At 49.3% G+C, this 16,612-nt stretch overlaps 1 protein-coding gene and 1 pseudogene across 1 annotated transcript; both read right to left on the minus strand.

Moving 5' to 3' along the window:
- Positions 1-12,505: 12,505 nt before the first annotated feature.
- LOC142071033 (uncharacterized) lies at positions 12,506-14,069 on the minus strand. Its single transcript, XM_075125248.1, has 2 exons — positions 13,435-14,069; positions 12,506-13,047 (listed from the first exon to the last, which is right to left on the minus strand). The coding sequence occupies exons 1-2, from the start codon at positions 14,012-14,014 to the stop codon at positions 12,506-12,508; spliced, it is 1,122 nt and encodes a 373-aa protein (XP_074981349.1). The 5' UTR covers positions 14,015-14,069.
- A 798-nt stretch (positions 14,070-14,867) lies between these two features.
- LOC125644325 (olfactory receptor 52R1-like) lies at positions 14,868-15,815 on the minus strand (annotated as a pseudogene).
- Positions 15,816-16,612: the final 797 nt, after the last annotated feature.

A 16,612-nucleotide genomic window follows, 5' to 3' on the forward strand; every position in this document is an offset into this window, starting at 1 on the left:
GTACCCGCATGGCCCCACAGTATGCCAACATTTTTATGGCTGACTTAGAACAACGCTTCCTCAGCTCTCGTCCCCTAACGCCCCTACTCTACTTGCGCTATATTGATGACATCTTCATCATCTGGACCCATGGAAAAGCAGCCGTTGAGGAATTCCACCATGATTTCAACAATTTCCATCCCACCATCAACCTCAGCCTGGACCAGTCCACACAAGAGATCCACTTCCTGGACACTACAGTGCTAATAAGCGATGGTCACACAAACACCATCCTATACTGGAAACCTACTGACCGCTATTCCTACCTACATGCCTCCAGCTTTCATCCTGACCACACCACACGATCCATTGTCTCCAGCCAAGCTCTGCGATACAACCGCATTTGCTCCAACCCCTCAGACAGAGACAAACACCTACAAGATCTCGATCAAGCATTCTTACAACTACAGTACCCACCTGCTGAAGTGAAGAAACAGATTGATAGAGCCAGAAGAGTTCCCAGAAGTTACCTACTACAGGACAGGCCTAACAAAGAAAATAACAGAACGCCACTAGCGGTCACCTTCAGCCCCCAACTAAAACCCCTCCAACGCATCATCAAGGATCTACCATCTATCCTGAAGGATGACCCAACACTCTCACAAATCTTGGGAGACAGGCCAGTCCTTGCCTACAGACAGCCCCCCAGCCTGAAGCAAATACTCACCAGCAGCTACATACCACACAATAGAATGACTAACCCAGGAACCTATCCTTGCAACAAAGCCCGTTGCCAACTGTGCCCACATATCTATTCAGGGGACACCATCTCAGGGCCTAATAACATTAGCCACACTATCAGGGACTCGTTCACCTGCACATCTACCAATGTGATATATGCCATCATGTGCCAGCAATGCCCCTCTGCCATGTACATTGGTCAAACTGGACAGTGTCTACGTAAAAAAATAAATGGACACAAATCAGATGTTAAGAATTATAACATTCATAATCCAGTCAGAGAACACTTCAATCTCTCTGGTCACGTGATTACAGACATGAAAGTTGCGATATAACAACAGAAAAACTTCAAAACCAGACTCCAGGGAGAGACTGTTGAATTGGAATTCATTTGCAAATTGGATACAATTAACTTAGGCTTGAATAGAGACTGGGAGTGGCTAAGTCATTATGCAAGGTAACCTTTTTTCCTACCCCCTACCCCCCCCCCCCCCCCCGTTCCTCAGACGTTCTTGTTAAACCCTTTATTTGTGCTGGAAATGGCCCACCTTGATTATCATACACATTGTAAGGAGAGTGATCACTTTAGATAAGCTATTATCAGCAGGAGAGTGTGGAGAAAACCTTTTGAAGTGATAAACACCCATTTTTTCATGGTCTGTGTGTATAAAAACATCCTCACTGCATTTTCCACTTTTATGCATCCGATGAAGTGAGCTGTAGCTCACGAAAGCTTATGCTCAAATAAATTGGTTAGTCTCTAAGGTGTCACAAGTACTCCTTTCCAGTTGCAGTTTATTTGCTGCCTTTTGCATTCTAATGGCTTCTGCAGCTTCTGTTCTGCTTCTGAAGAATCCCATGCACCGCTACAGACTAGGGACCCAATGGCTCGGCAGTAGTTCTGCAGAAAAGGACCGAGGGGTTACAGTGGATGAGAAGCTGGATATGGGTCAACAGTGTGCCCTTGTTGCCAAGAAGGCTAAGAGTATTTTGTATAAGTAGGGGCATTGCCAGTAGATCGAGGGATGTGATTGTTCCCCTCTATTCGACATTGGTGAGGCCTCATCTGGAGTAGTGTGTCCAGTTTTGGGCCCCACACTACAAGAAGGATGTGGAAAAATTGGAAAGAGTCCAGCCGAGGGCAACACAAATGATTAGGGGACTGGAACACATGACTTATGAGGAGAGGCTGAGGGAACTGGGATTGTTTAATCTGCGGAAGAGAAGAATGATGGGGGATTTGATAGCTGCTTTCAACTACCTGAAAGGAGGTTCCAAGGAGGATGGATATAGACTGTTCTCAGTGGTAACAGATGACAGAACAAGGAGTAATGGTCTCAAGCTGCAGTGGGGAAGGTTTAGGTTGGATATTAGGAAAACCTTTCACTAGGAGGGTGGTGAAGCAGTGGAATGCGTTATCTAGGGAGATGGTGGAATCTTCTTCCTTTGAGGTTTTTAAGGTCAGGCTTGACAAAGCCCTGGCTGGGATGATTTAGTCGGGCATTGGTCCTGCTTTTTGCAGGGGGTTGGACTAGATGACCTCCTGAGGTCCCTTCCAACCCTGATATTCTATGTAGTGTCAGGTAAGAGCTGTGCTCCTGCCTTCTGATCACTGGACATTAACAGATCTCTCAGTCCTTGATTTGTAGCTTTCTTTTTAAAGCTTATCCCCTTTCTGAAAGCAAATCTTTCAAACCTTTTTTGCCAAGGCCCTCATATGCTCTTTGTTCACCCATTGCAACTGCTCTTTAACCAACAAGACTTTCACTAGCAAAATTCAGATTTGGATAGCGTGGGGTTCTGACCCAAAGCTTAATTGACCTGGTTCTGTGGATCCTGCCGACTACACCACTGTAACGATGCTGGTTCTGGTGGGACCCAACTGAGAGACCCAATTCAGGACAAATTGCTTCAAGCAGGGCAATTCCAGCCCAAGGCTGGGGTTTCTTTATTGTTAAGGCAAACCAAACCAGCCAAACAGAGAGGACTTTGGTTCAGCCCACTGGCTAACCACAAGTCATACAAGCAATTCCAGGTGGCAGCCATTGCCCACATGCCATCTTGAACATCCCCAGGAAGACTTATGTGGATTGGAGTCTCTCAAGGTCTATTGTCAGTTAAGTGTTTCTTGATTGAGCACTGTAGTCAGTCGTCACCGGTGTGGTGCTCTGCTCTTGTTCGATGATGATAACAGTCGGCTGTGTGCATGTTCCCTCTGTGTGCTGCCCCGGCTCTGCAGATCGCTGACACAGGAGACCCCGAGGGAACCCCCAATGACCACAGACTCCGACAAGGTACGAAGGCACCCGACCAGGTTTATTGTCAAACGAAGCACAGGAATAGTTCCCTATAGACTCTACTGGACATACTACGAATATGTGCCCCCCGACAAAGGACCAGATTAGTCAGTGGCGGGACTCTCCACTGCTCCCTAGGCCAGACAAAGTCAACCACTCAGAGGTGCGTTCTTGTACACAGGTACAAGCAGGTTACACAGCACTCATGATGTATTGAGGTACAGCCCCTCTACACTCTAGGGTGCTGCCTCTCCCCTGGTACAGGTTGGTTCAAACAAACTAGTCTATCCATCATATTGTCCTTTTGATCCTGTCTTTAGGCTGGGTCTGCCTGTTCCTTGTTATCTCTGTGGGAGGTGTCTGTACCGGGACGTTCTGGTGCCATTCTGGCACACGTTCATCTTATTAGTGCTTATATGTGTCTACGCCCTGGTCTACACTAGGACTTTAGGTCGAATTTAGCAGCATTAAATTGATGTAAACCTGCACCCGTTCACACAATGAAGCCCTTTATTTCGACTTAAAGGGCTCTTAAAATCGATTTCCTTACTCCACCCCTGACAAGTGGATTAGTGCTTAAATTGGCCTTGCCGGCTCGAATTTGGGGTACTGTGGACACAATTCGACGGTATTGGCCTCCGGGAGCTATCCCAGAGTGCTCCATTGTGACCGCTCTGGACAGCACTCTCAACTCAGATGCACTGGCCAGGTAGACAGGAAAAGAACCGCGAACTTTTGAATCTCATTTCCTGTTTGGCCAGCGTGGCAAGCTGCAGGTGACCATGCAGAGCTCATCAGCACAGGTGACCATGATGGAGTCCCAGAATCGCAAAAGAGCTCCAGCATGGACCGAATGGGAGGTATGGGATCTGATCGCTGTTTGGGGAGAGGAATCCGTGCTATCAGAACTCCATTCCAGTTTTCGAAATGCCAAAACCTTTGTCAAAATCTCCCAGGGCATGAAGGACAGAGGCCATAACAGGGACCTGAAGCAGTGCCGCGTGAAACTGAAGGAGCTGAGGCAAGCCTACCAGAAAACCAGAGAGGCGAACGGCCGCTCCGGGTCAGAGCCCCAAACATGCCACTTCTATGATGAGCTGCATGCCATTTTAGGGGGTTCAGCCACCACAACTCCAGCCATGTTGTTTGACTCCTTCAATGGAGATGGAGATAATACAGAAGCAGGTTTTGGGGACGAAGAAGATGATGATGATGATGAGGAGGTTGTAGATAGCTCACAGCAAGCAAGCGGAGAAACCGGTTTTCCCGACAGCCAGGAACTGTTTCTCACCCTGGACCTGGAGCCAGTAGCCCCCCGAACCCATCGAAGGCTGCCTCCTGGACCCAGCAGGTGGAGAAGGGACCTCCGGTGAGTGCACCTTTTAAAATACTATAAATGGTTTAAAAGCAAGTATGTGAAAGGATTACTTTGCCCTGGCATTCGCGGCTCTCCTGGATGTACTCCCAAAGCCTTTGCAAAAGGTTTCTGGGGAGGGCAGCCTTATTGCATCCTCCATGGTAGGACACTTTACCACTCCAGGCCAGTAACACGTACTCGGGAATCATTGTACAACAAAGCATTGCAGTGTAAGTTTGCTGGCGTTCAAACAACATCTGTTCTTTATCTCTCTGTGTTATCCTCAGGAGAGTGAGATATAATTCATGGTCACCTGGTTGAAATAGAATGCTTTTCTTCAGGGGACACTCAGAGGAGCCCATTCCTGCTGGGCTGTTTGCCTGTGGCTAAACAGAAATGTTCCCCGCTGTGAGCCACAGGGAGGGGGGAGGGTTGAGGGGGTAGCCATGCGGTGGGGGGAGGCAAAATGCGACCTTGTAAAGAAAGCACGTGCTATGTATGTAATGTTAACAGCAAGGTTTACCCTGAAAGAGTGTAGCCACTGTTTTATAAAATGTGTCTTTTTAAATACCGCTGTCCCTTTTTTTTTCTCCACCAGCTGCATGTGTTTCAATGATCACAGGATCTTCTCCTTCCCAGAGGCTAGTGAAGCTTAGAAAGAAAAAAAAATGCACTCGAGATGAAATGTTCTCCAAGCTCATGCTGTTCTCCCACACTGACAGAGCACAGACGAATGCGTGGAGGCAAATAATGTCAGAGTGCAGGAAAGCACAAAATGACCGGGAGGAGAGGTGGCGGGCTGAAGAGAGTAAGTGGCGGGCTGAAGACAGGGCTGAAGCTCAAATGTGGTGGCAGCGTGATGAGAGGAGGCAGGATTCAATGCTGAGGCTGCTGGAGGACCAAACCAGTATGCTCCAGTGTATGGTTGAGCTGCAGCAAAGGCAGCTGGAGCACAGACTGCCACTACAGCCCCTGTGTAACCAACTGCCCTCCTCCCCAAGTTCCATAGCCTCCACACCCAGACACCCAAGAACGCGGTGGGGGGTCACCGGCCAACCAGCCACTCCGCCACAGAGGATTGCCCAAAAAAAAGAAGGCTGTCATTCAATAAATTTTAAAGTTGTAAACTTTTAAAGTGCTGTGTGGCATTTTCCTTCCCTCCTCCACCACCCCTCCTGGGATACCTTGGTAGTCATCCCCTATTTGTGTGATGAATGAGTAAAGAATGCATGAATGCGAAGCAACAATGACTTTATTGCCTCTGCAAGCGGTGATCAAAGGGAGGAGGGGAAGGTGGTTATCTTGCAGGGAAGTAGAGTGAACCAAGGGGCAGGGGTTTTCATCAAGGAGAAACAAAGAGAACTTTCACACCGTAGCCTGGCCAGTCATGAAACTGGTTTTCAAAGCTTCTCTGATGCGTACCACACCCTCCTGTGCTCTTCTAACCGCCCTGGTGTCTGGCTGCGCATAACCAGCAGCTAGGCTATTTGCCTCAACCTCCCACCCCGCCATAAACGTCTCCCCCTTACTCTCACAGATATTGTGGAGCACACAGCAAGCAGTAATAACAGTGGGAATACTGGTTTCGCTGAGGTCTAAGCGAGTCAGTAAACTGCACCAGCGCGCTTTTAAACGTCCAAATGCACATTCTACCGCCATTCTGCACTTGTTCAGCCTGTAGTTGAACAGCTCCTGACTACTGTCCAGGCTGCCTGTGTACGGCTTCATGAGCCATGGCATTAAGGGGTAGGCTGGGTCCCCAAGGATACATATAGGCATTTCAACATCCCCAACAGTTATTTTCTAGTCTGGGAATAAAGTCCCTTCCTGCAGCTTTTGAAACAGACCAGAGTTCCTGAAGATGCGAGCGTCATGTACCTCTCCTGGCCATCCCACGTTGATGTTGGTGAAACGTCCCTTGTGATCCACCAGAGCTTGCAGCACTATTGAAAAGTACCCCTTGCGGTTTATGTACTCGGCGGCTTGGTGCTCCGGTGCCAAGATAGGGATATGGGTTCCGTCTATAGCCCCACCACAGTTAGGGAATCCCATTGCAGCAAAGCCATCCACTATGACCTGCACATTTCCCAGGGTCACTACCCTTGATATCAGCAGATTTTGATTGCATGGGCTACTTGCATCACAGCAGCCCCAACAGTAGATTTGCCCACTCCAAATTGATTCCCAACTGACCGGTAGCTGTCTGGCGTTGCAAGCTTCCACAGGGCTATCACCACTTGCTTCTCAACTGTGAGGGCTGCTCTCATCTTGGTATTCATGCTCCTCAGGGCAGGGGAAAACAAGTCACAAAGTTCCATGAAAGTGCCCTTATGCATGCGAAAGTTTCGCAGCCACTGGGAATCATCCCAGACCTGCAACACTATGCGGTCCCACCAGTCTGTGCTTGTTTCCCGAGCCCAAAATCGGCGTTCCACAGCATGAACCTGCCCCATTAGCACCATGATGCATGCATTGGCAGGGCCCATGCTTTCAGAGAAATCTGTGTCCATGTCCTGATCACTCACGTGACCGCGCTGACGTCGCCTCCTCGTTCGGTATCGCTCTGCCAGGTTCTGGTGCTGCATATACTGCTGGATAATGTGTGTGGTGTTTAATGTGCTCCTAATTGCCAAAGTGAGCTGAGCGGCCTCCATGCTTGCCTTGGTATGGTGTCTGCACAGAAAAAAGGCGCGGAACGATTGTCTGCCATTGCTCTGACGGAGGGAGGGGCGACTGACGACACGGCTTACAGGGTTGGCTTCAGGGAGCTAAAATCAACAAAGGGGGTGGCTTTACATCAAGGAGTATTTCAGGCAGGACTTCACGGAGGGTTCCAATAAGAAATGGTGCACCTAAATTATTGTTCTTATTGGAACAAGGAGGTTAGCCTGGCCTCTGATTGATACATGGCTAGATTTACCTCGCTGCACCTTCTCTGTGAGTGACTGCAGTGTGACCTAGAGGAATGAGTCCCCTAGACGGGGGAGGAGGCAAATGAGTACAAAACAAACCTGGTCTATTTCTTGTTTTGATCCACTCCATCTATCTTTTACGTCTTTGGCTGGCAGCAGACGGTGCAGAAGGACTGCATGCCATCCTCATCTCTTGCCTGCCCAGCAGAAGATGGTACAAATCGACTGCTAGCCATCCTCATCTCTTGCCTGCCCGGCAGAAGATGGTACAGTACGACTGCTAGCAATCCGTATCGCCTGCCTGCTCACCATAAGACGGTTCAATAGGACTGACTGCAGGACTAAAGAGAATGACCTGGTCAAGTCACTCCAAATTTACTCCCTGCACCCAGGTCTGCCCAGGTGCTCCCAGCCGACGTGGCCAGGAGCACCTCGGACATGACGATGACGGCTACCTGTCATATTGCACCGTCTGCTGCCAGAAGGCAATGGGTTGCTGCTGCTGTGTAGCAATGCTGTACCAAGTCTGCCAGCACCCAGGTGACATACGGTGACGGTGAGCTGAGCGGGCTCCAAGCTTGCCGTGGTATGGCATCTGCACAGGTAACTCAGGAAAAAAGGTGTGAAACGATTGTCTGCCCTTGCTTTCACGGAGGGAGGGAGGGAATGGGGGCCTGACGATATGTACCCAGAACCACCCGCGACAATGTTTTAGCCCCATCAGGCATTGGGATCTCAACCCAGAATTCCAATGGGCAGCGGAGACTACGGGAACTGTGGGATAGCTACCCACCGTGCAACACTCCGGAAGTCGACTCTAGCCTCGGTACTGTGGAAGCGCTCCGCCGAGTTACTGCACTTAATGCACTTAGAGCATTTTCTGTGGGGACACACACACATTTAATTCATGCTATGATAATATTCTTTATTTTTTGCTTTAATTTATATAAAATACAAACATAAAATCCTACTACTATACTGTCCCCTGGTATAAGGAGCATGAGCGAAGAGTTCAGCAAAAGCCCAAAGACATAAGGATACAAAGAGTTCATACAACCTATTGTGTGTTAATAGGGTTAAACCATCTGCTCAATGTGCAGCGCAATCAAACGAACAGAATGTTGGGAATCATAAAGAAAGGGAGAGATTATAAAACAGAAAATATCATATTATGCCTCTATATTAATCTCTGGTAGGCCCACACCTTGAATGCTGTGTACAGAAAGGTACAGAGAAGGGCAACAGAAATGATGAGGGGTATGGAACAGCTTCATATGAGGAGAGATTAATAAGACTGGGACTTTTCAGCTTGGAAAAGAGACAACTAAGGGGGGATATGACAGAGGTCTATCAAATCATGGTGGGCCATTTCCAGCACAAATCCAGAGTTTAACAAGAACATCTGAGGACGGAGGGTCGGGGGTTAGGAAAAAACAAGGGGAAATAAGCTATTACCAACAGGAGAGTTGGTTTGTGGGGGGTGGGGGTGGGAAGAAAACCTGGATTTGTGCCGGAAATGTCCCAACTTGATTATCATACACATTGTAAGGAGAGTGATCACTTTAGATAAGCTATTACCAGCAGGAGAGTGGGGTGGGGGGAGAGAAAACCTTTTGCAGTGGTAAACACCCATTTTTTCATGGTTTGTGTATATAAAAAGATCTTCTGTACTTTCCACAGCATGCATCCAATGAAGTGAGCTGTAGCTCACAAAAGCTTATGCTCAAATAAATTGGTTAGTCTCTAAGGTGCCACAAGTCCTCCTTTTCTTTTTGCGAATACAGACTAACACGGCTGTTCCTCTGAAACAAAAGGAAGTATTTCTTTACAGTCAACCTGTGGAACTCTTTTCCAGGGGAAATTGTGAAGGCCAAAACAATAACATGGTTCCAATAAGAGCTAGATACATTCATGCGGGATAGGTCAATCAATAGCTATTATCCAGGATGGGCAGGAATGGTGTCCCTAGCCTCTGCTTGCCAGAATCTGAGAGAGGGCAGCAGGGGATGGATCACTTGATGATTCCCTGTTCTGGTCATTCCCTCTGGGGCCCCTGACATTGGCCACTGTCGGGAGACAGGACATTGGTCTAGGAGGACAATTGGTCTGACCCGGTATGGATATTCTGATGTTCTTATAGAGACCCTAGATGTATCTATTCCCCCCCACCCTGCTGTAATGCACCAGACCCCACTCCCTTCCCAGAGCTGAGATAGAACCCAGGAGTCCTGCTGGGGTCTCTCTCTCTCTGCAGAGTTAGTAACAACGTAAGAATATACAGTAATATTTTAAACCTAACCAGTGTCCCTTAAATGACTTGGCACAAGATGTCAGAACATGTTAGTATTAGAGCTAAGTGGGCCTAATACTTATGTAAGTTTCTTTCTTTTATATCAGAATTAGGGTATGTCTACACTACGAAATTAGGTCGAATTTATAGAAGTCAGTTTTTTAGAAATCGGTTTTATATATTCGAGTGTGTGTGTCCCCACAGAAAATGCTCTAAGTGCATTAAGTGCATTAACTCGGCGGAGCGCTTCCACAGTACCGAGGCAAGCGTCGACTTCCGGAGCGTTGCACTGTGGGTAGCTATCCCACAGTTCCTGCAGTCTCCGCTGCCCATTGGAATTCTGGGTTGAGATCCCAGTGCCTGATGGGGCTAAAACATTGTCGCGGGTGGTTCTGGGTACATATCGTCAGCCCCCCGTTCCCTCCCTCCCCCCGTGAAAGCAAGGGCAGACAATCATTTCGCGCCTTTTTTCCTGAGTTACCTGTGCAGACGCCATACCATGGCAAGCATGGAGCCCGCTCAGGTAACTGTCACCCTATGTCTCCTGGGTGCTGGCAGACGCGGTACGGCATTGCTACACAGTAGCAGCAACCCATTGCCTTCTGGCAGCAGACGGTGCAATACGACTGGTAGTCGTCCTCGTCGTGTCAGAGGTGCTCCTGGCCACGTCAGCTGGGAGCGCCTGGGCAGACATGGGAACAGGGACTAAATTTGGAGTGACTTGACCAGGTCATTCTCTTTAGTCCTGCAGTCAGTCCTATTGAACCGTCTTATGGTGAGCAGGCAGGCGATACGGACTGCTAGCAGTCGTACTGTACCATCTTCTGCCAGGCAGGCAAGAGATGAGGATTGCTAGCAGTCGTATTGTACCATCTTATGCCAGGCAGGCAAGAGATGAAGATGGCTAGCAGTCGTACTGTACCATCTTCTGCCGAGCAGCCATGAGATGTGGATGGCATGCAGTCCTTCTGCACCGTCTGCTGCCAGCCAAAGATGTAAAAGATAGATGGAGTGGGTCAGAACAAGAAATAGACCAGATTTGTTTTGTACTCATTTGCCTCCTCCCCTGTCTAGATCACACTGCAGTCACTCACAGAGAAGGTGCAGCGAGGTAAATCTAGCCATGTATCAATCAGAGGCCAGGCTAACCTCCTTGTTCCAATAACAACGATAACTTAGGTGCACCATTTCTTATTGGAACCCTCCGTGCAGTCCTGCCTGAAATACTCCTTGATGTACAGGCACACCCTTCGTTGATTTTAGCTCCCTGAAGCCAACCCTGTAAGCCGTGTCGTCAGTCGCCCCTCCCTCCGTCAGAGCAACGGCAGACAATCGTTCCGCGCCTTTTTTCTGTGCAGACGCCATACCAAGGCAAGCATGGAGGCCGCTCAGCTCACTTTGGCAATTAGGAGCACATTAACCACCACACGCATTATTCAGCAGTATATGCAGCACCAGAACATGGCAACGCGATACCGGGCGAGGAGGCGACGTCAGCGCGGTCCCGTGAGTGATCAGGACATGGACACAGATTTCTCTGAAAGCACGGGCCCTGACAATGCATGCATCATGGTGCTAATGGGGCAGGTTCATGCTGTGGAACGCCGATTCTGGGCTCGGGAAACAAGCACAGACTGGTGGGACCACATAGTGTTGCAGGTCTGGGACGATTCCCAGTGGCTACGAAACTTTCGCATGCGTAAGGGCACTTTCATGGAACTTTGTGACTTGCTTTCCCCTGCCCTGAAGCGCATGAATACCAAGATGAGAGCAGCCCTCACAGTTGAGAAGCGAGTGGCGATAGCCCTGTGGAAGCTTGCAACGCCAGACAGCTACCGGTCAGTTGGGAATCAATTTGGAGTGGGCAAATCTACTGTGGGGGCTGCTGTGATGCAAGTAGCCCATGCAATCAAAGATCTGCTGATATCAAGGGTAGTGACCCTGGGAAATGTGCAGGTCATAGTGGATGGCTTTGCTGCAATGGGATTCCCTAACTGTGGTGGGGCTATAGACGGAACCCATATCCCTATCTTGGCACCGGAGCACCAAGCCGCCGAGTACATAAACCGCAAGGGGTACTTTTCGATAGTGCTGCAAGCTCTGGTGGATCACAAGGGACGTTTCACCAACATCAACGTGGGATGGCCGGGAAAGGTGCATGACGCTCGCATCTTCAGGAACTCTGGTCTGTTTCAAAAGCTGCAGGAAGGGACTTTATTCCCAGACCAGAAAATAACTGTTGGGGATGTTGAAATGCCTATATGTATCCTTGGGGACCCAGCCTACCCTTTAATGCCATGGCTCATGAAGCCGTACACAGGCAGCCTGGACAGTAGTCAGGAGCTGTTCAACTACAGGCTGAGCAAGTGCAGAATGGTGGTAGAATGTGCATCTGGACGTTTAAAGGCACGCTGGCGCAGTTTACTGACTCGCTTAGACCTCAGCGAAACCAATATTCCCACTGTTATTACTGCTTGCTGTGTGCTCCACAATATCTGTGAGAGTAAGGAGGAGACGTTTATGGCGGGGTGGGAGGTTGAGGCAAATCGCCTGGCTGCTGGTTATGCGCAGCCAGACACCAGGGCGGTTAGAAGAGCACAGGAGGGCACGGTACGCATCAGAGAAGCTTTGAAAAACAGTTTCATGACTGGCCAGGCTACGGTGTGAAAGTTCTGTTTGTTTCTCCTTGATGAACCCCCCCGCCCCTTGGTTCACTCTACTTCCCTGTAAGCTAACCACCCTCCCCTCCTCCCTTTAATCATTGCTTGCAGAGCCAATAAAGTCATTGTTGCTTCACATTCATGCATTCTTTATTCATTCATCACACAAATAGGGGGATGACTACCAAGGTATCCCAGGAGGGGTGGTGGAGGAGGGAAGGAAAATGCCACACAGCACTTTAAGCACAGCAGTTTAAAAGTTTACAACTTTAAAATTTATTGAATGACAGCCTTCTTTTTTTTGGGCAATCCTCTGTGGTGGAGTGGCTGGTTGGCCGGAGGCCCCCCCACCGCGTTCTTGGGCGTCTGGGTGTGGAGGCTATGGAACTTGGGGAGGAGGGCGGTTGGTTACAGAGGGGCTGCAGTGGCAGTCTGTGCTCCAGCTGCCTTTGCTGCAGCTCAACCATACACTGGAGCATACTGGTTTGGTCCTGCAGCAGCCTCAGCATTGAATCCTGCCTCCTCTCATCACGCTGCCGCCACATTTGAGCTTCAGCCCTGTCTTCAGCCCGCCACTTACTCTCTTCAGCCCACCACTTACTCTCTTCAGCCCTCCACCTCTCCTCCCGGTCATTTTGTGCTTTCCTGCACTCTGACATTATTTGCCTCCATGCATTCGTCTGTGCTCTGTCAGTGTGGGAGGACAGCATGAGCTCGGAGAACATTTCATCGCGAGTGCGTTTTTTTTTCTTTCTAAGCTTCACTAGCCTCTGGGAAGGAGAAGATCCTGTGATCATTGAAACACATGCAGCTGGTGGAGAAAAAAAAAGGGACAGCGGTATTTAAAAAGACACATTTTATAAAACAGTGGCTACACTCTTTCAGGGTAAACCTGGCTGTTAACATTACATACATAGCACATGTGCTTTCGTTACAAGGTCGCATTTTGCCTCCTCCCACCGCATGAACGGATTTTGGTTGAATGCCAGCAAACATACACTGCAATGCTTTGTTCTACAGTGATTCCCGAGTACGTGTTACTGGCCTGGAGTGGTAAAGTGTCCTACCATGAAGGACGAAATAAGGCTGCCCTCCCCAGAAACCTTTTGCAAAGGCAGAACCGCAAATGCCAGGGCAAAGTAATCCTTTCACATGCTTGCTTTTAAACCATGTATAGCATTTTAAAAGGTACACTCACCAGAGGTCCCTTCTCCACCTGCTGAGTCCAGGAGGCAGCCTTGGGTGGGTTCGGGGGGTACTGGCTCCAGGTCTAGGGTTAGAAACAGTTCCTGGCTGTCGGGAAAACCGGTTTCTCCACTTGCTTGCTGTGAGCTATCTACAACCTCCTCCTCCTCATCTTCTTCGTCCCCAAAACCTACTTCCGTATTGCCTCCATCTCCATTGAAGGAGTCAAACAACACGGCTGGGGTAGTGGTGGCTGAACCCCCTAAAATGGCATGCAGCTCATCATAGAAGCGGCATGTTTGGGGCTCTGACCCAGAGCGGCTGTTCGCCTCTCTGTTTTTCTGGTAGGCTTGCCTCAGCTCCTTCAGTTTCACGCGGCACTGCTTCGGGTCCCTGTTATGGCCTCTGTCCTTCATGCCCTGGGAGATTTTCAGAAAGGTTTTGGCATTTCGAAAACTGGAACGGAGTTCTGATAGCACGGATTCCTCTCCCCAAACAACGATCAGATTCCGTACCTCCCGTTCGGTCCATGCTGGAGCTCTTTTGCGATTCTGGGACTCCATCATGGTCACCTGTGCTGATGAGCTCTGCATGGTCACCTGCAGCTTGCCACGCTGGCCAAACAGGAAATGAGATTCAAAAGTTCACGGTTCTTTTCCTGTATACCTGGCCAGTGCATATGAGTTGAGAGTGCTGTCCAGAGCGGTCATAATGGAGCACTCTGGGATAGATCCCGGAGGCCAATACCATCGAATTGTGTCCACAGTACCCCAAATTCGAGCCGGCAACGTCGATTTAAGCGCTAATCCACTTGTCAGGGGTGGAGTAAGGAAATCGATTTTAAGAGCCCTTTAAGTCGAAATAAAGGGCTTCATTGTGTGGACGGGTGCAGGTTTACATCGATTTAACGCTGCTAAATTCGACCTAAAGTCCTAGTGTAGACCAGGGCTTAGATACAGTGCTCCTGTCAGCTAATTGCTAAATCATCTGCCAAAAAACTAGAGCTTTCAAGACCTAAGTAGCCCTTAGAATCATGGTTACCCCCACCAAAATCTGAAATGCTCCCCTGTAAGCTGGGGTAGGGGAGGGAGGTGGAAATGATCTTGCAAGTGACAGGGGGAGAGGAACAGAGGAGCAAGTGACAGGGGCGGGACCCTGGGGGGGGGGGAAGAGGTGAAGCAGGGTCAGAGCCTTGGCAGAAGAGGTGGGGGAAGGGTTAGGGTTACGAGGATCCAGTTACCAGCAGTTAGAGAGGTAGCAACCCACTGAATTGTACATAGACTTATTCCCCGGTTTGTCATGCGGAATCAGCACAGTAAGGTCAGGAAAGGATTTAATGTCTCTTTGACTGTTCAGTAAGTGATTCAGGGAAGAGGGCCCAGCACCATGTCACCTGCCATCTCTGCACAGAGCTCGGTTTGAGAGCCAGAGCACAAGGAGAAAACTTTAGGTTCCTTTATGAGGAAGTAGCTGGAGCAGCCTATCCTGGATTTGTTTGGTCCTCATCCCGTAGATGATGAGGTGCAGCATGGCGGGCACCAGGAGGTACACATTGGCCATGAGAATGTGGAAATGCAAGGCCACATTGTGGCCAAACCGGTGCGTCAAGGAGGAGAAGAGAGCTGGGATGTAAGAGACTAAAATGACACAGAGGTGGGAGCTGTAGGTCCCAAAAGTCTTGAGCCGGGCGTTCTTTGTGGGGAGACTGAAGATGGCTCTGAGGATCTGGATATAGGACACAGCGATAAAAAAGACATCCAGACCCATCACCAAGAATGCCACAGAGAGGCCTTAATAACTACTGATGCGGATGTCGGCACAGGCCAGCTTCACCACGGCCATGTGCTCACAGTACCTGTGGGGGATGATGGTGGTTCTGCAATACGGCCACTGCCTTGCCAGGAAGGGATAGGGCAGTATGAGCATGCCACCACGCAGCACCACAGCCAGGCCAATCATGGCCACCACGGGCTTTGTCAGGATGGTGGAATATCTCAGGGGATCACAGATGGCCACAGACCTATCCAAAGCCATGGCCACGAGGTTCCCAGAGTCCATCACTAAGAAGCAGTGAATGAAGTACATCTGGGTGAGGCAGGCACTGAAATCTATTTCCCTGGAATTGAACCAGAAGATGCTCAGCATTTTGGGCACAATGGATGTAGATATGACCAGCTCGCTGATGGCCAGCATGCAGAGGAAATAGTACATGGGCGTATGGAGGCTTGGCTTCGTCTTCACAATGAACAGGATGGTGAAGTTCCCCAAGACGGCAGTGGAGTACATGGTGCAGAAGGGGATGGAGATCCAGACGTGGGCTGTTTCCAGGCCAGGGATGCCCAGCAGGATGAAGGTGGAGGGGTTGGTGAAGTCGGTTGTGTTGAAATCTGGCATGGAGTAGAGGAGGTGTCCAACTCTGAGGCAGAACGGTGTCTCCTGTATGTACCGCACATTCCCCTGACTTCCTGCATGTGCCCAGGCTCTAGCGTGATGGTCACAGTACATATGCCTGGGTGGAGAGACAATGTTAGTATGAGACATTACATGTACTACTGGGGGCTGTTCTCATGGGTGAAGCAGATTGTTCACTTTTCACACACTGAAAAATCACATTTTCGTTACTCAGAGAAACGAATTATGAACAACTGGCCCTACTAATGCCAATTCCATAGTTGATGGTTCTCCATGTGTCAATAATTCTACACGTTGTGGTGTGGGAACCTTACTAGGCACCAGCAGGAAATGCAAGTGTGGATACCGGTTATCCAGCATTGTTCCTTAATGCAATGAAAGCCAGGCTAGGAAGTCCATGCTGAAGGGAGTTCCCCATTCAACCAGTTACTCAAAATCTGAGCGTGTAAAAAACCCCAAACCTTTGCCAAGATATGTGCCGGGGGAAACATCCCAACTAGAACACCCAGCGAGTTGGGGATTGGTCCTGCTTTGAGCAGGGGGTTGGACTAGATGTCCTCCCGAGGTCCCTTCCAACCCTATGATTCTACGATTCTATGATTCTAACACACCTCAGGGAAAAGACCCGGGCATCACTGAAAGCAGCTCAATGGAAACACCTTCTCATTTGCAGTAGTGGACAAATCAAAGACAATGTTCGGATGCCTAAGAAATGGGATGGAGAATAACCTGCTCTGGATATGTGCTCAGGTTTGGTCACCCTCAAAAAATTCTCTAAA

This window comes from Caretta caretta, chromosome 1 (assembly GCF_965140235.1).
Source record: "Caretta caretta isolate rCarCar2 chromosome 1, rCarCar1.hap1, whole genome shotgun sequence".
NCBI classification, from domain to species: domain Eukaryota; kingdom Metazoa; phylum Chordata; order Testudines; family Cheloniidae; genus Caretta; species Caretta caretta.